Source organism: Sapajus apella, unplaced genomic scaffold, assembly GCF_009761245.1.
Source record: "Sapajus apella isolate SASKATOON/1434 unplaced genomic scaffold, GSC_monkey_1.0 scaffold52, whole genome shotgun sequence".
NCBI classification, from domain to species: domain Eukaryota; kingdom Metazoa; phylum Chordata; class Mammalia; order Primates; family Cebidae; genus Sapajus; species Sapajus apella.
Genome location: NW_022436992.1, coordinates 11,114,965 through 11,137,965, shown reverse-complemented (window position 1 = coordinate 11,137,965; position 23,001 = coordinate 11,114,965). Strand labels below are relative to the sequence as shown.

Here is a 23,001-nt window from a genome sequence, read left to right as displayed (position 1 = left end):
ACAAAAATTAGCTGGGCATGGTGGTGGGTGCCTGTAATCCCAGCTACTCAGGAGGCTGAGGCAGGAGAATCACTTGAACCTGGGAAGCAGAGGATACAGTGAGCTGAAATTGCGCCACTGCACTCTAGCCTGGATGACAGAGCAAGACTCCATCTCAAAAAAAAAAAAAAAAAAGAAAGAAAATGAAAAAGTCAAGAGAGCAAGGATAAGTATTGGCAGGGCAGGGCTGCTAATGGGCTACCTTCTCAGTGATGCCATTGAACTTGGCCAGGATGTTGAAGAGCGGCACTTGGGGAATGATGAGCTGCTCCTTCTCGTCCTTGTAGAGGGGGGGCAGTAGGAAGGTCCAGCGTCAGGTACATAAAAGTGGACTCCACCATTGTCTCCTGGTACTCATCATTGTGAAGCAACTGCTCTTTTTCTTCTGCCGGCTAGAAATCAGTGAGAAGAGAGGAAAGGAGTTTGAGTGGTATCGCAACCAATACAAAACCGATGTTTTGCTATGCTGAAATTTCCTTCATCCAAAGGAACAAAGAGAGGTGCCTGAGAGATTGGGCAGTTTGGCATGCAACACGTGGTTAGATGAACTTAAGAACAGGTTTCCTTCTTTAAAGAGATTTTGCACATGTAACAGACTATCTAAAAAGCTCTAAGGCCAAGTGTGGTGGCTCACGCCTATAATCTCAGCACTTTGGGAGGCCAAGGTGAGAAGAATGCTTGAGTTCAGGACTTCAAGAGCAGCGTGGGCACATAGTGAGATTCCATCTCTCCAAAAAATAAAAAATTGGCCGGGTGCAATAGCTGACACCCATAATGCCAGCACTTTGGGAGACCAAGGTGGGTGGACACCACAGGTCGGGAGTTCGAGACTGCCCTAACCCACATGGAGAAACCCCATCTCTACTAAAAATACAAAATTAGCCAGGCATGGTGGCGCATGCCTGTAATCCCAGCTACTTGGGAGGCTGAGGCAGGAGAATCGCTTGAACTCTGGAGGCAGAGGTTGCAGTGAGCCAATATCGCGCCACTGCACTCCAGCCTGGGCAACAAGAGCGAAACTCCATCTCAAAATAAATAAATTAATTAAATTAAAATTAAAAAAATTGGGCCGGCGCGGTGGCTCACGCCTGTAATCCCAGCACTTTGGGAGGCCGAGGCGGGTGGATCATGAGGTCAAGAGATCGAGACCATCCTGGTCAACATGGTGAAACCCCGTCTCTACTAAAAATACAAAAAATCAGCTGGGCATGGTGGCGCACGCCTGTAATCCCAGCTACTCAGGAGGCTGAGGCAGGAGAATTGCCTGAACCCAGGAGGCGGAGGTTGCGGTGAGCCGAGATTGCGCCATTGCACTCCAGCCTGGGTAACGAAAGCGAAACTCCGTCTCAAAAAAATAAAAATAAAATAAATAAAAATAAATAAAAAATATTAGCCATGTGTGGTGGTGTGCATCTATAGTCCCAGCTTCTGGGGAGGCTGAGGTGACTGGATCACTTGAGCTGGGGGGGTTGAGGCTGCAGTGAACCATGATCACGCTACTACACTCAGCCTGAGTGACAGAGTGAGAGCTTATCTCAAAAAAGAAAAACAAAATCCATTAAAAAAAAGACAAAAGAAAGTGGGCAGGGCACAGTGGCTCACACCTGTAATCCCAGCACTTTGGGAGGCCAATTATAGATGGATCACCTGAGGTCAGGAGTTCGAGACCAGCCTGACCAACAAAGTGAAACCCCATCTCTACTAAAAATACAAAAATTAGCCAGGCATGGTGGTGCAGGCCTGTAATTCCAGCTACTTGGGAGGCTGAGGAAGGAGAATTGCTTGAACCCGGGAGGTGGAGGCTACAGTGAGCCAAGATCGTGCTATTTCACTCCAGACTAGGCAACAAGAGCGAAACTTCATCTCAAAAAAGAAAAGCTCTAAGGCCATCTAGGAAGCTTAGCTGAGGGCCAGGCACAATGGCTCATGCCTATAATCCCAACACTTTGGGAGGCCGAAGAGAATAGATCACCTGAGGTCAGGAGTTCGAGACCAGCCCGGACCAACATGGTGAAGCCCTGTCAATACTAAAAATACAAAAGCAGCAGGACGTGGTGGCAAGTGCCTGTAATCACAGCTACTCAGGAGGCCGAGGCAGGAGAATTGCTTGAACTTGCAAGGTAAAGGTTGCAGTGAGCCGAGATCACACCATTGCATTCCAGCCTGGGCGACAGATGGAGCCTCTGTCTCAGAAAAATAAAGAAAGCTTATCTGAGCTTTCTGAAAAAACAAATCAGCACTACCTAGTGGCCAGACCACTTAAACCAGCAGAGTACATCCCACCACTAACTCCCAAACTGAAAAGTGCACTAGCATGACATGGACCAGTCAGAGCTGCCACTAGGCAGGTGCTTTGTTGAGCCTCTTCATGGGGCAAGCAGGTTTCTCAGTTCTCTAAGCATCTCTTCATCTTCCCTAAGCCCCCTCAAGCAATATAAATCAGTCCAAGACCCAGGCTCAACTAACTCACCAGATCAGGATGGGGCAGCTTTTTAGTGAAGATCCTCATGGACCCCTGGAAAACATCAGTCACAATAGCTGCACAAACAGAAAGCAAAAGACAAATTCCGTGAGGTTGGAAAACATGTCCAAAATATATTTCTAGCTTCTAAATTTCTGAAATAAACTAGCCTCTTCCAGCAAAAGACCCAGAGCGCTCACTGAACACAGAAGTTTCCATTTGTACCATATACCACCATGGTACCTTTATTATTATTTGTGTAAATCATTACTTTATTTCTCTTCAATTTTTTTTTTTTTTTTTTTTTTTTTTTTGAGACAGATTTTTGCTCTTGTTGCCCAGGCTGGAGTGCAATGGCGTAATCTTGGCTCACCACAACCTCCACCTCCCAGGTTCAAGCACTTCTCCTGCCTCAGCCTCCCAAGTAGCTGGGATTACAAGGCATACGCCACCATGCCCGGCTAATTTTTTATTTTTAGTAGAGACAGGGTTTCTCCACGTTGGTCAGGCTGGTCTCAAACTCCTGACCTCAGGTGATCCACCCACCTCGGCCTCACAAAGTGCTGGGATTATAGGTGTGAGCTACCACGCCAGCCCCCTTAAGACAACTTTTGATCCTCCATCACAGGGCCTAGTCCATAAAAGAAAAAGTAAATGTGTTCAAAATGAATGAGTGATTTACAGAGCCTGGTGACACATAAATAACAGAAAAAAATTCACAAGCCAAACAAGGTACAGCCAAGGGGCTTCCCATAACCATATGCTACTTTCAAAAGGAGACAATGTCCAACCTGTAATGAACACAAAAGGACAATGACAGACTAAGAGATGGGCCAGAACAGCATCAAAGCAACAAGAGAGAAAGCACAACCAGGTTCTAGAATCCTGCCAGGATGCAAGTTAGAGAACTCATAGGGTTAGCACAGGCTGAAGACACCTGGTAGAGGGCAGGGCCATCAAGTGAGAAGAGCAACAGGCCACATTCCCACATCAAGACACCATCAGCAGCCAGGTGTGGTGGCTCACACCTGTAATTCCAGCACTCTGGGAAGCCTAGATGGGGGAATCACCTGAGGTCAGAAGTTGGAGACCAGCCTGCCTACATGGTGAAACCTTGTCCCTACTAAAAATACAAACATTAGCTGGGCATGGTGGTGGGCGCCTGTAATCCCAACTACTCGGAAGGCTGAGGGAGGGGAATTGCTTGAACCTGGGAGATGGAGGCTGCAGTGAGCTGAGACTGTGCCACTGCACTCCAGCCTGGGTGACAAAGCGAGACTCCATCTCAAAAAATATGTAAAATAAGGCTGGGTGCAGTGGTAGCACTTTGGGAAGCTGAGGTGGGCAGATCACCTGAGGTCAGGAGTTCAAGACCAGCCTGGCCAACATGGTGAAACCTCGTCTTATAAGAAAAATAAATAATTTTTTTAAAATAATAAAATATATATAAAATAAAATACCACTGGGACTATAACCATATTCCAGCAAAAACTATGAAGAAGGGCCTATTCAAAAAGAAAATTCAGCTAATGTATAAAATAGATACTACCCTTCCCCAGAAAAAGTTAACAAAAGAATGAGAAGTTGCAAAGTTTTTTTGGTTTTTGGTTTTTTTTTGAAATAGACTCTCGCTCATCACCCAGGTTGGAATGTAGTGGCACAAATCTCGGCTTACTGCAATCTCTGCCTCCCAGATTCAAGCGATTCTCCTGCCTCAGTCTCCCAAGTAGCTGTGATTACAGGCATGCGCCATCACACCTGGCTAACTTTTGCATTTTTAGCAGAGATGGGGTTTCGCCACATTGGCCAGGCCGGTCCCAAACTCCTGACCTCAGCTGATCCACCCACCTCGGCCTCCCAAAGTGCTGGGATTATAGGCATGAGTCACTGGCCCAGGCCAGCCGCAAAGTTTTTTTTAAAAGGGAACAAAAGAGCTCCTTTTTATAAGTAAATGACTTACTCTTCTTTTTCTTCTTTGTCCCCCCCAGAGCTGAGTGTAGAGCATTCAAAAACCAAGAAAGAAAGTCGACTCCATCCCCTGGGAAAAAAGGAAGGGTAGAAAATGTTGAAGGTAAGTGGCATTAGAATAACTTGGCTGGCATTCCTGGCTCTCCCCATTCCTCTCTGACCATCCCATCCCATCCCAACTCCTGTGCATCCTCTTCTATCTGACCATTAAATGCTGGCACTCCTCAAGGTCAAGCTCTAACTCTTCCAATCTTAACTCCCTAGGCTCTCTGATTCATACCAGGACTGTTACTCATCGTCCAGTGATGGCCAAAACAAATGCATAATGACCTTTTAACGTTCACTTTTCTCTAGAGTAAGCTCAGACTTCCTTCTTCCCTTCTCTAGCTCACAAGGATTCTTGTCTTGCAGGAAAGTGTCTAGCACTAGGACTGAAGAGGCATACAGAACAAGCGGTTCTGGGAATAAGCAGACGACAATATTCCATGAAAATGCTGTCTACAGAGCCTGCCACTCAGACGTTTCTAGGATAATGGCTACCTTTTTTTTTTTTTTTTTTTTAAAGACAGTCTCCCTCTGTCGCCCAGGCTGGAGTGCAGTGGCACCATCTCGGCTCACTATGACCTCCACCTCCTGGATTCAAGCAATCCTCCTATGTCAGCCTCCCAAGTAGCTGGGATTACAGGTGCCTGCCACCATGCTCACCTAATTTTTGTATTTTTTTTTTCTCCTTTTTGGCTCGGGCCCGAGCAGGAGCGATACGGCGACGCTACCCAGCCGCCCACTCAGGGCCCCAGGCCAAATTTTTGTATTTTTATTAGAAATGGGGTTTCACCATGTTGGCCAGGATGGTCTCGAACTCTTGACCTCAAATGATCCTCCCACCTCAGTCTAACAGTGGTACAACTTCAGCTCACTGCAAGCTCTGGCTCCCAGGCTCAAATAATCCTTCCACCTCAGTTTCCCAAGTAGCTGGGACTACAGGTGCGTACCATCATACCCAGCTAACTTTTAAATTTTTTGTAGAGAAAGTCTGTCTCACTATGTTGCTCAGGCTGGTCTTGAACTCTTGGGCTCAAGCAATCCTCCCACTTTGGCCTCCCAAAGTGCTAGGATTACAGGCATGAGCCAGCGTGCCTGACACCTGATTAAGATTTTATTGGCCATGTTGTAAACTACTAAACACCATTAATTACCAAGCTCAAATGGCTTACAATTTCTGCTCAACTGAGACTAAATCATGGGCTTCTGATCAATATGTATTATCCAACCCAAAGTATATCTTATTTCCTACTAACCGTAAAACGAGTGCTCCATGGGACCCATTCCTTATCACCTTGATTCCCCCTATTTCTCCTTAAGTAACAGAGACTTAAAAGCCACTACTCAACATCCCCTCTAAGTCAATCCTCAGCCAGAATAATGTTTTTGTTTTTATTTTACAGACGGAGGTCTTGCTCTGTTGCCCAGGCTGGAGTGCAGCGGTGCAAACACGATCCACTGCAGTTTCTACCTCCCAGGCTCAAGCAATCCTCCAACCTCAGCCTCCCAAGTAGCTGGAACAACAGGTATGTGACATCATGCTTGGCTAATTTAAAAAATTTATTTGTGGATACAGGGTCTCACTATGTTGCCCAGGATGGTCTCTAACTCCTGGGCTCAAGCAATCCACCCACCTCGACCTCCCGAAGTGCTGAGATTATAGGTTTGAGCCACCATGCCCAGCCAAAATAATGTTTTAAAAACAACGTGCCAGGCGCAGTGGCTCAAGCCTGTAATCCCAGCACTGTGGGAGGCCGAGGCGGGTAGATCACGAGGTCAAGAGATCGAGACCATCCTGGTCAACATGGTGAAACCCCGTCTCTACTAAAAATACAAAACATTAGCTGGGCATGGTGGCGCATGCCTGTAATCCCAGCGACTCAGGAGGCTGGGGCAGGAGAATTGCCTGAACCTGGGAGGCGGTGGGTGCGGTGAGCCGGGATCGCACCATTGCACTCCAGCCTGGGTAACAAGAGCGAAACTCCGTCTCAAAAATAAATAAATAAATAAATAAAATAAAATAAATAAATAAAAACAACGCTGATGTCACACCGTTGTTAAAAGCCTTCAGTGAGGCCAGGCACAGAGGTTCACACCTGTAATCCCAGCACTTTGGGAGGCTGAGGTGGACAGATCACCTGAGGTCAGGTGTTCGAGACCAATCTGGCCAACATGGTGAAACCCTGTCTCTACTAAAAATGCAAAAAAACTAGCCAGGTGTGGTGGCAGGTGCCTACAGTCCCAGCTACTCAGAGGCTGAGGCAGGAGAATTGCTTGAATCTAGGAGGCAGAGGTTGCAGTGGGCCAAGATCGCACCACTGTACTCCAGCCTGGGCAAGAGAGTGGTATCCCATCACAAAAAAAAATAATAAGCCTTCAATGACCCCAGCTATTATCAGGATATAATCCAAGCTCCTTATGGTGGCTTATAAACCAGGCCATCAGGTCCCTCCCTCAGGATCTACATCTCAACTCTCCATTGATCCCTGGAGTCCATGGGTCCAGTTACTTGCAGTCCGTCTATTCCAGGCACTTTTCACTTCTGCCCACCATGTCCTCTCTACCTAGAATGCCCAGCCTCCACCCCAACCTGCCTTTAACTCTACGTAAAACTCAGGGGTCTCCTCCTCCACTCTGACCTCTCATCTACCTCCTACATGTTCAGTTGAGGGGGTCTTTCTTCCACACTCCCTTCCACAGAACAGCACATAACACCCTGTAATTACCTTTTATAAAAAAAAAAAAAAGATAGTTGAAATCTCCTTATTCATTTTTAAAGACAGGGTTTTTTTTGCTCTGTTGCCCAGCTGGACTGCACTGGTATGATCATAGTTCACTGTGGCCTTGAACTCCTGGGCTCAGGCAATACTGCTGCCTCAGCCTCTCAAGTAGCTCAGACCACAGGCTTATGGCAGCACACTCAACCTTTCTACATAACGATTTCCCCACTAGACTGGAAGTTCTTCAAAGAGAAAAATCATGTTTCTTATCCCTGCTGCTCTAAAACCTAGCACCATGAGTGAATGTTGAATAAACTAACATGGACACTAGAGGATACCACATGAGATTCAGGTACAAAGTTACAGTGTCCACTTTACTCATAAGATAATAACAAATTGGGTTTGGAGAGATAGAAACAGTCAAAATAGTTCATTAGAGGTCAGGTGCAGTGGCTCACACCTGTAATTCTAGAACTTTGGGAGGCCAAAGCAGGTGTATCACTTGAGGTCAGGAGTTCAAGACCAGCCTGGTCAACATGGTGAAACCCCCCTCTCTACTAAAAATACAAAAATTAGCAGGGCATGGTGGTGGGCACCTGTAATCCCAGCTACTTGGAAGGCTGAGGCAGGAGAATCCTTTGAACCCAGGAGGCAGAGGTTGCAATGAACAGAGATCACACCACTGCATTCCAGCCTAGGCAACAAAGTAAGACTCCATCTCAAAAAAAGAAAAAAAAAAAAATCATTGTAACACTCAAATGTAGGACATGAAAAAATAAGGATAGGTGATAGGTGTTTAATAAAGGCTAGTGTCTTTCCCAGCCTCCTGGTATTCCAAGTCACATAATTTAATTTACCAAATAAGACAGACTTTGTATTCAGCTGGAATCTCCTGGGACTCAGCAGGGCAGACTGATCAGAGAATAATGAGGAATCTAACCATACTATCCACGTACACTGTACACTGCAGCTGGGCACAGTGGCTTATGCCTGTAATCCCAGCTACCTGAAGCTGAGGCAAGAGGATCCCCTGAGTCCAGAAGTCCAAGGCTGCAGTGAACTATAATCCCACCACTGCAGCCTGGTCAAAAGAGCAAGACTCTACCTCTTTTTTTTTTTTTTGAGACGGAGTTTCGCCCTTGTTACCCAGGCTGGAGTGCAATGGCGCGATCTCGGCTCACCGCAACCTCCGCCTCCTGGGTTCAGGCAATTCTCCTGCCTCAGCCTCCTGAGTAGCTGGGATTACAGGCACGCGCCACCATGCCCAGCTAATTTTTTTGTATTTTTAGTAGAGACGAGGTTTCATCATGTTGACCAGGATGGTCTCGATCTCTTGACCTCGTGATCCACCCGCCTCGGCCTCCCAAAGTGCTGGGATTACAGGCGTGAGCCACCGCGCCCGGCCAAGACTCTACCTCTTAAAAAAAAAAAAAAAAGGCAGGTAGCTCACACCTGTAATCCCAGCACTTTGGGAAACCAAGGTAGGCAGATCACAAGGTCAGGAGTTTGAGACCAGCCTGGCCAACAAAGTAAAACCCCATCTCTACTAAAAATACACAAATTAGCCAGGTGTGGTGGCATGGACCTGTAGTCCCAGCTACTGGGGAGGCTGAGGCAGGAGAATCGCTTGAACCAGGGAGGCAGAGGTTGCAGTGAGCTGAGACCACACCATTGCACTCCAGCCTGGGTGACAGAGTGGGTTAGACTCTGTCTCAAAAAAAAAAAAAGAAAAAAAAATTCACTGCCATATGGAAATAAATTTGTTCATCAAACTGGTTTTGTTGTCCTGAAGTCAAGGGAAACATGAATGGCTTGCTCCTTACCTTGTTTAGTGATCTGAAAAGTCTTCTTACTGCAAAGTACAACTGCCTGAAGCATCTCATGGGGAGACACATGTGCCTTGAAATTTCGAGGGTTCCAGAGCTTTCTCATCAGCTCTCCAAAACGCTGGACCAACAAGAACATAATATCCCCTGGAGGACGCTTGATGTTCTTATAGTTGTCTTCTTCCAGAAAGTAGTTCCGGAGAGGAGGAACATTAGATAGAGCCTGAAAACCAAACACTCCAATTAACCCAAAGCCCCTTTGTAGGACCCCTTGAGCCAAGCTCTTCCAACTAAAGATCTCCTAATAGAATCCTGTGATCTACCTGTGATGGCCTTAAAGAGCCCAAAGTAAATAGACCCTTGGAGAATCCTACCCAGGCTCACATTACAGAACTATCCTTAACACTGAGTTTCTGAAATACCACTGATTTGATAATGGAAACAAGAAAAAAAAAAATTGAGTTTCCTAAGAACTACAGTTCTGCAGACACTTTGCTGATGTGGATAATAATAAGTTTAAAACAAAACAAAACAAAAACCACAGGTATTCAAATCTCTGTCAATTTATTTAACAATTTCCTTTTGTTACTCTAATTATGCTGTGACAATACTTAAATTCATAAGGTAGAAGGGTAAAATCCAAATACTCTTTTCTTCATCATCCATTTTGGCTGAAGCAAAGATAACTACCTAGGAAACATAGTTCTCCCATCTCTCAACTCCAAACTAATATGAAAATTATCTTAAAATATGATGTTTTCCCATAATAAAACCATATAATTGTACATAAAGGTAAATACAGGGAGCTGTGAGGACGCAAAGGTGTAAGAATAATACAATGGACTTTGGGGACTTGGGGGAAATGGTGGGAGGGGGCTGAGGGATAAAAGACTACACATTGGGTATAGTGTACACTGCTCAGGTGATGGGTGACCAAAATCTCAGAAATCACCACTAAAGAACTTATTCATGAAACCAAACACCACCTGTTCCCCAAAAACCTATTGAACTTTTTTTTTTTTTTGGAGACAAAGTCTTGCTCTATCCCCCAGGCTGGAGTGCAGTGGCAAGATCTTGACTCACTGCAACCTCCGCCTCCCAGGTTGAAGCAATTCTCATGACTGAGCCACCAGGCCCTGCCAAAAAAAATTTTTTTAAGTAAATATAGTCTGTTATGATGGAAAACATTCAGCCAGGCAAGGTGGCTCAAGCCTGTAATCCCAGCACTTTGGGAGGCCGAGGCAGAAGAATCACTTGAGGTCAGAAGTTCAAGACCAGCCTGGCCAACATGGTAAAACCCAGTTTCTACTAAAAATACAAAAATTAACCAGGCATGGTGGCACGCACCTATAATCCCAGCTACTTGAGGGGCTGAGGCAGGAGAATCGCTTGAACTTGGGAGGCAGAGGCTGCAGAGAGCCAAAATCCACTGCACTCTAGACTGGGTGACAAGAGCGAAACTCAGTCTCAAAAAAAAAAAGAAAAGAAAAGAAAATCGTCTGTTGGCAAAACCATCCAGGACATAGGCATAAGCAAGGACTTCATGACTAAAACACCAAAAGCAATGGCAATAAAAGCCAAGATAGACAAATGGGATCTAATTAAACTCCAGAGCTTCTGTACAGCAAAAGAAACCATCATTAGAGCAAATCAGCAACCAATAGAATGGGAAAAAATTAAGCAATCTACCCATCTAACAAAGGGCTAATATTCAAAATCTACAAGGAACTAAAACAGATATACAAGAAAAAAACAACCCCATTCAAAAGTGGGCAAAGGATATGAACAGACACTTTTCAAAAGAAGACATATATGAGGCCAACAAACATGAAAAAATGCTCATCATCACTGGTCATTAGAGAAATGCAAATCAAAACCACACTGAGATATCATCTCACGCCAGTTAGAATGGCGATTAAAAAATCTGGAGACGGCCGGGCGTGGTGGCTCACGCCTGTAATCCAAGCACTTTGGAGGCCAAGGCAGGTGGATCACCTGAGGTCGGGAGTTCAAGACCAGCCTGACCAACATGGTGAAACCCCGTCTTAAAAAAATAAAAAATCGGGGCTGGGCGCGGTGGCTCAAGCCTGTAATCCCAGCACTTTGGGAGGCCGAGGCGGGTGGATCACGAGGTCAAGAGATCGAGACCATCCTGGTCAACATGGTGAAACCCCGTCTCTACTAAAAATACAAAAAATTAGCTGGGCATGGTGGTGCGTGCCTGTAATCCCAGCTACTCAGGAGGCTGAGGCAGGAGAATTGCCTGAACCCAGGAGGCGGAGGTTGCGGTGAGCCGAGATCGCCCCATTGCACTCCAGCCTGGGTAGCATGAGTGAAACTCCGTCTCAAAAAAAAAAAAAATAAATAAAAATAAAAATAAAAATAAAAAATCTGGAGACAACAGATGCTGGAGAGGATGTGGAGAAATAGGAACACTCTTATACAGTGGTGGAAGTATAAATTAGTTCAACGATTGTGGAAGACAGTGTGGCGATTTCTCAAGGATCTAGGAATAGAAATTCCATTTAACCCAGCAATCCCATTACTGGGTAAATACCCAAAGAACTATAAATTGTTCTACTATAAAGACACATGCACACGTATGTTCACTGCAGCCCTGTGTACAATAGCAAATACCTGGAGCCAACCCAAATGCCCATCAATGACAGACTACACAAAGAAAATGTGGTACATATACACTATGGAATACTATGCAGCTATAAAAATCAATGAGTTCGTGTCCTTTGGAGGGACTTGGATGAATCTAGAAACCATTATTCTCAGCAAACTGACACAAGAACAGAAAGCCAAGCACCGTATGTTCTCACTCACAGGTGGGTGTTGAACAACAAGAACACGAGGACTCAGGGAGAGGAGCATCACACACTGGGGGCAGTTGGGGGGGTAGGGGAGAGATAGGGGGGGGTGGGGGGGGCGGGGGGGGGTGGGGAGGGATAACATGGGGAGCAATGACAGATATAGTATGCACCTAAAGTAAAATAAATCAATTTTTAAAAAATAAAAAATAAAATAAAATGGTCAAAAGGTTTAGGACCTCATTAAGCGAAAAGATAAAAACCAGCCATATTAGTTTCACGAAGAAACACAGGCTCATTAGTCTGAGCTATAAAACTGGGAGGAGGGGACCAGGCACAGTGACTCACGCCTGTAATCCCAACATTTTGGGAGGTCAAAGAGGGCGGATTGCCTGAGGTCTGGAGTTTTGAGTCAGCCTGGCCAACATGGCAAAACCGTGTCTCTACTAAAAATACAAAATTTACTAAAAGTACAAAATCTACTAAAAATACAAAAATTAGCCAGGTATAGTGGTGCAATCCTGTAATCCCAGCTACTTGGGAGGCTGAAATGAGAGAATCACTTGAATCAAGGAGGCGGAGGTTATAGTGATCTGAGATAGCGCCACCATACTCCAGCCTGGGCACAAGTGAGACTCCATTTCAAAAAAAAAAGAGAGGGACAGGAAATAGTATGTGTACTGGCCAAGAAATTACTGCCTTCTTGTATAGTCAGATGATCCTCAGACACTGAGTCTTGCTAAGGACTATAGTCGAATTGTTCTGCAACAAGCAGAGCATTCCTTTGTCTGCTCACTAAGCTGCTGTGAAATGGTGAGGTTTTTTTCTAGCCTCTGGGCTCATGGCCTCTGGAACTTCCAGGGAATGAGGGACTGAATCCGTGTGGCTTTACAGTATCAAGTAAGAAACACGCCAGATGCATTCTGTTGTTTTTTTTAAAATGGTGTAGATGTTTGCTGTGCTGGCTAGCCAGTGACTTTTTTACCCATGTGCCCATAACCCTGAAATGGGAAAGGCAGAAAGCCAAAGCTGTCCTATTTTCAATTAAGTTATTTTTTTTTTTTGAGACGGAGTTTAGCTCTTGTTACCCAGGCTGGAGTGCAATGGCGCGATCTCGGCTCACCGCAACCTCCGCCTCCTGGGTTCAGGCAATTCTCCTGCCTCAGCCTCCTGAGTAGCTGGGATTACAGGCACGCGCCACCATGCCCAGCTGATTTTTTGTAGTTTTAGTAGAGACGGGCTTTCACCATGTTGACCAGGATGGTCTCGATCTCTTGACCTCGTGATCCACCCACCTCGGCCTCCCAAAGTGCTGGGATTACAGGCGTGAGCCACCGCACCAGGCCCAATTAAGTTATTTTTAAGAAAATTATACAAGTAATAGGTGCACACTGTAGAAATTTTTTTTTCTTTTTTTTTTTTTTCTGAGACAAGAGTCTTTCTCTGTCACCCAGTCTGGAGTGCAGTGACACAATCTCGGCTTACTGCAACCTTCGCCTCCTGGGTTCAAGCCATTCTCATGCCTCAGCCTCCCCAGTAGCTGGGATTACAAGCGCACACCACCACACACAGCTAACTTTTGTATTTTTAGTAGAGATGGGGTTTCACCATGCTGGCCAGGCTGGTCTTAAACTCCTGACCTCATGATCTGCCCACCTCAGATCATGAGTTGGGATTACTCCCAAAGTGTTGGGATTACAGGCGTGAACCGCTATGCCCAGTCTTCTGGGTGTCCTTCCCTTCCTCAGTGTTCCTGTCTTGATCCTACCTGAAGGACAGCGTTGGCATAGTCATTGGCCTTTATGTTATTCAGTCCCACGATACCCGGCAGGTAAGTGGTACCATCATATGCCCGGGACAATTTGGCTTGCTTGTCCAAGTTTGCAATTTGCTGCTTTGTGAAAGTGGGCTTCAATACATACTGTAAAACAAAAGAAAATTCTAAGTTGTTTAAGAGCTGAGTTCACAAGAAATGTCTGGAGCAGCAATTTCTGCAAAAGCAAAAACACTTTGGCCACGAACATCGCACAACACACCCAAAGAGTCCCAACCAATAGATGTAAAGATTGAATTAACATGGGTAGATCCTCTCCCATGACTAATCTATAAGGCTCTGTGTTTAACCCAAAATCACTGAATCCCAGTGATTTTCGCAGACCTCAGGTCTGGTCAACTCATAACTGACTGCCAGAAACGATACAATACTCAAGTTTCTAAAGGTAGTCTAAGTCTCAGAACCTCCCAGGGGCAGCACATGTTCTTAGCTTCGGAGCAGGAGAGTTTCCTCCACTCCGGGTGAGACTGAGGATCTCCATGACTTCCTGGGACTGAAAGAGCAGGATCAGATGCTTCCCAGGTTCAGTCACCACAGTCATTACGTCACAGACTGGACAGAGGTCATCCCAAACTCACTCTGAAACACTGAATTTATTCAAGTTTCTCCCTCTATAAATACTATCCATAACTTTTTTTTTTTGAGACCGAGTTTTGCTCCTGTTGCCCAGGCTGGAGTACCATAGCACGATCCCGGTTCACTGTAACAGCCACCTCCCAGGTTCAAGCAATTCTCCTGCCTGAGCCTCCCAAGTGGCTGGGATTATAAGCATGCACCACCATGCCTGGGTAATTTTGTACTTTTAGTAGAAACAAGGTCTCATCATGTTGGACAGGCTGGTCTCAAACTCCTGACCTCAAGTGATCTACCTGCCTCAGCCTCCCAAAGTGCTGGGATTACAAGTGTGAGCCACTGCACCCAGCCTCTCTACAACTATTTTAACCTCAATTATTAACAGGCTTGGCCAGGGGCAGTGGCTCACGCCAGTAATCCCAGCACTTTGGGAGGTCGAAGTGGGTAGATCATGAGGTCAGGAGATCAAGACCATGCAGGCATGGTGAAACCCTGCCCCTACTAAAAATACAAAAATTAGTTAGGTGTGGTGGCACACACTGTAATCTACTGCTAAGGCAGTAGAATCGCTTGAACCTGGGAGGCGGAGATTTTGCTGTGAGCTGAGATGGTGCCACTGCACTCCAGCCTGGCAATAATGTGAGACTCAAAAAAAAAAAAAAAAATAGGCTTATAAAACTTTCACAAGTAGAAAAAGCAGTATTTCAAAAACTACCATGCTCTCCTTAAAAATAAACAGAGCATGACCAACCTGGGCAACACAATGAGACCCCATCTCTACAAAGAAAGTAATAAATTTATCTGGGCATGATGGTACATGCCAGTAGTCCCAGTTACATCGGAGGCTCAGGTGGGAGGATCACTTGAACCCACGAGGTCAAGGATATAGTGAGCTGTGCTGGTGCTGCACTCCTGCCTGGGCAACAGAGTGAGACCCCATCTCAAAAATAAAGACAAAACAGAGCATTTGCCACCATGAATATTCCCCACATGCTGAAAAGAAAAATAATAATAAAAAGCCCAACACTAATCAAAGCCCAAGAGGACTTTCCATGCTCAGTACAATGAGTATCTCTTGGTCCAGGTCACAAACTAGAGCCCACAGATGATACATCTGTGGCTGGATGCTCTGGCCACATCATATGATAAAAGCAGCCAGGAGCTGATGTGCAGCTTGGTAACTACTGTCCTATACCAGGCCCAATTCATATCTCTGCTTCAAAGTGTGGAAGAGTAATTGATTTCACAAAAACACTTTAAACCCTATCAGAATACAGCCATATTTCTTCAGTCCTAGTCCTCAATGTTAAAGGCAGAAATGACAGTCAGTTTCCCTGGTTCCTTCCAAAAGGCAAAGCAGTCTCTCAAGGCCCAAAAGGACAAAGATTCTTCCCTGTCTTCAGATGGAGCAGTCCCCTGGGAGCCCTGGGATGGCTCATAAAAGAATGAACCCCAAACCAACCCTCTTAGACACACACCGTGATATCCTCCAACGAAGAATCGATGATCTCATAGTTGTCTGGAAGGCAGTAAAACTTGAGGGTGTGGAGGTTGAGGAAAACATGGTGGCTAAACTGGACACTGTGAATGTAGGCGTGAGACTTCAAACCGCGGCCTGTAGAGAAAGGGGAAAGGCTGTAATAGAAGAGCAGATCCTAGAAGGCACTGATCAGGTTTGCTTTTCCTTTCATAATTTTCTACCAAAACATGTTAGCATCCACAAAAAAACAAACATTATGCCATTCATAAAATGAATCCTCCACATGAACTTCTCTTATAAAAAATGAGCAAGAAAAACTGGCACATTAATTACTTCATTCCCTAGATGGCATACGACATTGAGTGAGGAAACAAATTTCAATATTTCACATATAATATGTATATAACCTAATATATATAACCCATATATTTTTTATGTATAGTTTCCTATATATATGAAATCAGAAATGTCTATGCATATATGTGTGCATAAATACACATATGCACAAATACATACATATCCTATGACAATCCATCATCACTCAGTCCTGAATTTCCAACTATCCATATTCAGGACAATGCTGCATCTATGTAACTTTTTTCTTGTTGCTACTCCTTTCTAGAATCTCTCTCCCTTAACCATTCAAACTCCTATGTCCTGCCAATTCAAGTCCCACCTCAAGTCCTCCATGAACTCAATACAAACACTCCAGCTAACACTGACTTTTCCATATTTCATCTCCTATTGCCTTTATTTTTATTCACTGCCACAGTCTAGCAGTAATCTTTAAGGTCTAACAGAACTTGCTGGTTGTTTTACATTGTCAACCTCGACTTCTTAGAAGCTCCTTATAAGAGCAAAGAATATAGTTTTTCTCTCTTTTTTATTTGAGAAAGTATCTTGTTATTTTAGCCAGGTGAGTCTTGAACTCTTGGCTTTAAAAGCAAGCCTCCTGCCTTGGCCTCCCAAAATACTAGGATTACAGGTGTGAGCCACCATGTCAGGATGTTTTTACCTCATTTGAACCCTCCACTATCCTATGTACATGGCATCTGCTTGGTCTGAATAAATTGAAATTATACATTTTAGAAAAGAATGGGGGAAAAAAAAGTCCGTGGAGCTAAAGGATTAAAAAAAAAAGTGTAGCCTGGGTAATATAACAAAGTCTTGTCGATACAAAACAAAATAAAATAAAATAGTCAGATGGTGGGGTACAGTGGCTCATACCTATAATTCCAGCACTTTGGGAGGCCTCAAAGTGCAGACTGCTTGAGCTCAGGAGTTTTGAGACCAGCCTGGGCAACAGAGCAAAATCCCATCTTTAAAAAAAAAAAAAAATGTGGCCTGGTGCAATGGCTTATGCCTGTAATCTCAGCACTTTGGGAGGCTGAAGAGGGTGGATTACTTGAGGTCAGGAGTTCAAGACTAGCCTGGCCTATATGGTAAAACCCCATTTCTACTAAAAAATACAAAAATTAGCCAGGCATGGTGGCATGGTGGTGCATGCCTGTAGTCCCAGCTACTTGGAAGGTTGAGGCAGGAGAATCACTTGAACTCAGGAGGCAAGTGAGCCTGGGCGACAGGGCAAGACTCCAGCTCAAAATATAAATAAATAAAACTGAAAATAAAAAATTGGCCGGGTGCAGTAGCTCACACCTATAAATCCCAGCAGTTTGGGAGGCCGAGGAAGGCAGATCATGAGGTCAGGAGCTCGAGACCAGCCTGACCAACAAGATAAAACCCTATCTCTACTAAAAGTAAAAAAAAAAAAAAAAAAAAATTAGCTGGGCATGGTGGTACACGCCTGTAATCCCAGTTACTGAGGAAGCTAAGGCAGGACAATAGATTGAACCCAGGAGGCACAGGTTTCAGTGAGCTGAGATCATGCCACTGCACTCCAGCCTGGGTGACAGAGGGTGACTCCATCTCAAAAAAAAAAAAAAAAAGAAAAAAAATTGGTTGGGCATGGTGGCCCACGCCTGTAATCCCAGTACTTTGGGAAGCCAAGGTAGATCACCTGAGGTTGGGAGATCGAGACCAGCCTGGCCATCATGGTGAAACCCTGTCTCTACTAAAAATACAAAATTAGCCATGTATGGTGGTATGCCTGTAATCCCAGCTAATTGGGAGGCTGAGGCAGGAGAATTGCTTGATCCCAGAAGGTGGAGGTTGCAGTAAGCCAAGATCATGCCACTGCACTGCAGACTGGGTGACAGAGCAAAACTCCATGTAAATAAAAAAAAATTAGCTGGCAAGACTGCACCATTGCACTCCAACCTGGGTGACAGAGTGAGACTCTGTCTCAAAATAATAAAAAAAGATTAAAAATAAAAAAATACATGTATTAGAGATTCAAGAATCCAGAGTCTTTCATATGACTTGCCCTTTCTCCCTTTCAGATCTATCCAGGCTCTGACCAGTCAGAGAACCTCTTGCTGGTTTTCTAAGAATATTTCAATTTCCTAGGAACAAATAGAAATTAGTAGATATAATTCCTGAGAACAGCTTACTTTCTTTAAAAAAAAAAAAAAATCCCTCTGGAACAGATCTGCAGCTAACTCTCAAAGCTTAACAAGTTTATAATTTTTAACATTCATTTACCTTGAAAGTATTTGCCACACACCAGACAAGCGTAAGCATTGATATGTGAGAGGGAGATAGAACACAGTTTCTCAAAGTCAAAGTCCAGCACACTTCTAAGGAAACAAAACAAAACAGAAAAAAATAAACAATAGGATGGACATGTAGGAAGGCACTCAAATGAAGCAGTGTTGGCTCTGTGATGTTCAATGATACCACACAACATCCTTCAGAAAACAGTTCACAACCATATATACACCGATTATTGGGGGACACTGATTATTCTTCACCTCCACCCGCCATGCTCCAAAGCAGTGTTGAGGTGTCTCCACCAGACATATAATACCCAAAAGTATCTTTCTCATTAGTGTTTGTAACTAGTTCAGGACTTCCCACTGCATTCACTTTTTCTACAGGGAAAGCTGTAAGTCAGAGTAAGGTAAAAGGACCCCAACGGCATTCTGGAGGTGGAGAGGACATAAAAAGGATGAATAAATCCTTTCACAAAAGAAAAATGTATCACTTTAGCCCAGGAGTTTGTGGCTACAGTGAGCTCTGATCCACTACTGCACTCCAGCCTGGGCTACAGAGTGAGATCCTCTCTTAAAAAAAAACAAAATAATAATAATAATTAATTTAAAAATAAAAATATTTTTTGTCCATAAAAACAAATGGAAAGGCTGAAAAATTTTAGAATACCTACAAACAAATCTATTTATTCAAGTGCAAAGAGAGGACTGGGCAGAAAGGAACAAAAAAACCTTACCTCCATTCAACCCACAAAGAGATTTATCCTCAAATAGTAATCTTAATTAACTGATAATGATCCCAAAGAGCTGTGCTATCTAATAAAGAAGCCACTAGACAAAGTGGTTATTGACAATTAAATTTAAAATAAGCTGTCCTGCTGGGTGCAGTGGCTCATGCCTACAATTCCAACACTTTGGGAGGCCGAGGAGGGTGGATCACCCAAGGTCTGGAGTTCGGGACCAGCCTGGCCAACATGGTAAAACCCTATCTCTACTGAAAATACAAAAACGAGCTGGGTGTGGTGGTCTGCCTGTAATCTCAGCTACTCAGGAGGCCAAGGTAGGAGAACTGCTTGAACTTGGGAGGCAGAGGCTGCAGTGAGCCAAGATCACGCCACTGCACTCCAGCATGGGCAACAGAGCAAGACCCCATCTCGAAAAAGCAAACAACTAAAAACAAAAACAGCTGTCCATCAGTAACCACAGGAAACTGGTTCTAGGACCCCTTCAGATACCAAAATACACAATGTTCAAGCCCCTTACGGTTGGCCCTTTGTATCTTCAGGTTCCATATCCTGATACTGAGGCTGACTGTAATTCAATTAAATAAAACGTAAAATTGAGTTCTTCAATTGCAAGAGCACTGTAGCCACAGGTGGCTCATGCCTACCACAATGAACAGCCCTTGTGACGTTTTTTTTTGCTGTGATGGGGTCTCACTTTGTCATCCAGGCTGGAGTGCAGTGGCGCAATCTCAACACTGCAGCCTCAACCTCCCAGCTTCAAGCAATCCTCCTGCTTCAGCCCCCCAAGTAGCTGGGACTACAGGAGTGCACCACACCTGGCTAATTTTTTGTATTTTTTGTAGAGATGAGGTTTTGCCATATTGCCCAGGATGGTCTCGAACTCCTGGGCTCAAGCAATCTGCCCGCCTCAGCCTCCAAAAATGCTGGGATTATAGGCATGAGCCAGAGCACCCAGCCATAGCTTTTACTTTTTTCAAGTCTTTTTAAAAGATGAGTCTCAGGCCGGGAGCAATGGCTCACGCCTGTAATCCCAGCACTTTGGGAGGCCGATATGTGGGCGGATCACGAGGTCAAGAGATCGAGATCATCCTGGCCAACATGGTGAAACCCCAACTCTACAAATAAATAAATTAATTAATAATAAAAAATTTTTAATAAAAATTAAATTAAAAAATAAATAAATACAGGCCAGGCATGGTGGCTCATGCCTGTAATCCCAGCACTTTGGGAGGCCGAGGTGGGTGGTTCACCTGAGGTCAGGAGTTCAAGACCAGCCTCGCCATCATGGTGAAACCCCATCTTAAAAATAAATAAATACTCATGCCTATAATCCCAGCACTTTGGGGGGCCGAGGTGGGTGGATCACGAGGTCAAGAGATCGAGACCATCCTGGTCAACATGGTGAAACCCTGTCTCTACTGAAAATACAAAAAATTAGCTGGGCATGGTGGTGCGTGCCTGTAATCCCAGCGACTTAGGAGGCTGAGGCAGGAGAATTGCCTGAACCCAGGAGGCGGAGGTTGCGGTGAGCCAAGATCACGCCATTGCACTCCAGCCTGGGTAACAAGAGCGAAACTCTGTCTCAAAAATAAATAAATAAATACATAAATAAAAGATGAGTCTCACTGGCCGGCCGCCATAGTTCACACTTGTAATCCCAGCACTTTGGGAGACCAAGGCAGGTGGATTACCTCAGGTCATGAGTTTGAGACCAGCCTGGCCAACATGGTAAAACCCCCGTTTCTACTAAAAAAATACAAAAACTAGCTGGGCATAGTGGTGGACGCCTATAATCCCAGCTACTCAGGAGCCTGAGGCAGGATAATCACTTGAACCTGGGAGGCAGAGGTTGCAGTAAGCGAAGATCACACCATTGCACTCCAGCCTGGGCAATACAAGCAAAACTCCATCAAAAAAAAAAATGGGTCTCATTATGTTGACCAGGCTAGTCTCAAACTTCTGGCCTCAAGTGATCCTCCTGCCTGCCAAAGGGCTGAGATTACAGGTGTGAGCCACCACACCCAGCTCTTACAAGAACAATTATATTATTGTAGAAAATTCCCCTACAATATAGGTTGAAAAACATTCTACGTGCCACACGAGAATCAGAAAAAAGATTGTGATGATGAAGTAAACTACCTCAGCTTTCAAACAATGTTCAAGCCCCTTAAAATTGGCCCTTTGTATCTTCAGGTTCCATATCCCAATACTGAGGCTGACTGTAATTCAATTAAACAAATGTAAAATTCAGTTCTTCAATTGCAAGAGCACTGAAGCCACAGGTAGTTCATGCCTACCATAATGAACAGCCCTTATAACTTTTTTAAAACAATTTGTGCTTTTTTCTGCTGAACCCCAGGCTCCCAAAATAGTATCCAGTACACATTAGGTGCTCCATAAATATTTCAATGTGCTACTATTACTTTAAGGATACTATGCAACCTATTATCCCAACATGCAAATGCAAAATAAGCTGAAAAGCTCTTTAACAATATGTGTTCTGACACTGTAAATCAAAGAACAAAGATTAGCACTGCAAGAAGCATAACTCTCTAGGACAGGTTTAAAAGAAGTAAAATTGGCCAGGCGTGGTGGCTCACATCTGTAATCCCAACACTTTGGGAGGCTGAGGTGAGTGGATCACGAGGTCAGGACTTCAACACGAGCCTGGCCAAGATGTTGAAACCCTGTCTCTACTTAAAACACAAAAAAATTAGCCAGGCATGGTGGCGGGCACCTATAATCCCAAATATTCGGGAAGCTGAGGCAGAGAACTGCTTGAACCCAGGAGGCAGAGGTTGCCGTGAGCCAAGATCACACCACTGCACTCCAGCCTGGGTGAGAGAGCAAGACTCCATCTCAGAAACAATGAAATAAATAAATGAATGAAGTAAAATTTGTGAATGTGTTGTTCAGTGTACAGTCCAAAAAACCTTCTGCATAGATTCCATTGCTCTTTTGCTATTCTCAGCATCTCTGTCCTACCGACCTATTAATGGTGTCCAGGTATGGGCAGTGGCGGCTCCTCCGGTCCTCAGAATCCACTCGGCCATTCTTGGCTGAAAGGAAAATCATCACAGGCTTTGAAAATGGGAAACCTGGGGGTGGGGAGTTGGGGAGAGATAGCATGGGGAGAAATGCCAGATATAGGTGAAGGGGAGGAAGGCAGCAAATCACACTGCCATATGTGTACCTATGCAACAATCTTGCATGTTCTTCACATGTACCCCAAAACCTAAAATGCAATAAAAAAAAAAAAGAATAAACATGAGCAAATGAAAAAAAAAAAAAAAAAAAAAAAGAAAGAAAATGAGAAACTTAAGCTTATAATTCTCAGATGTTATCAGCGAAAAAAAAAAAAAGAAAATGGGAAACCTATTGACTGACAGTCTCTTGGCTAAATAGAAAAAAAAAAATGGGAAACCTATACTCAGGCCCAACTAACAGTACAAAAAAAGAAACAGAAATGGGAAAAACTAATCAAGATGAGCTCCTATTGTTTGGGTGGCAACAACATGGAAAAAAAGTCCATTAGCTGGGCGCAGTGGCTCACGCCTGTAATCCCAGCACTCTGGGAGGCTGAGGTGGGTGAGGTCAGGAATTTGAGACCAACCTGGCCAAAGTGGTGAAACCCCATCTCTACTAAATATACAAAAATTAGCTGGGCATGGTGGCGGGCACCTGTAATCCCAGCTATTCAGGAGGTTGAGGCAGGAGAATCAGCTTGAACCAGGTACAGTGAGTCAAGACTGCACCATTGCACTCCAACCTGGGCAACAAGAGCAAAACTCTGTCTCCAAAAAAAAAAAAAAAAAAAAAAGGGCCAGGCTCAGTGGCTCACGCCTCAACACTTTGGAAGGCCGAGGCAGGCGGATCACAAGATCAGG

At 44.5% G+C, this 23,001-nt stretch overlaps 1 protein-coding gene across 1 annotated transcript in view; it reads right to left on the bottom strand.

The window, feature by feature from the left end:
* The window catches only part of USP39 (ubiquitin specific peptidase 39), a 36,746-nt gene that overhangs the window by 11,325 nt on the left and 2,420 nt on the right, over positions 1-23,001 (bottom strand). The window contains 9 exon segments of the mRNA XM_032243558.1: positions 242-331; positions 333-431; positions 2,510-2,577; positions 4,461-4,538; positions 9,054-9,279; positions 13,641-13,793; positions 15,758-15,894; positions 18,361-18,455; positions 22,104-22,173. Of these exon segments, the coding sequence (XP_032099449.1) occupies positions 242-331; positions 333-431; positions 2,510-2,577; positions 4,461-4,538; positions 9,054-9,279; positions 13,641-13,793; positions 15,758-15,894; positions 18,361-18,455; positions 22,104-22,173 (1,016 nt within the window).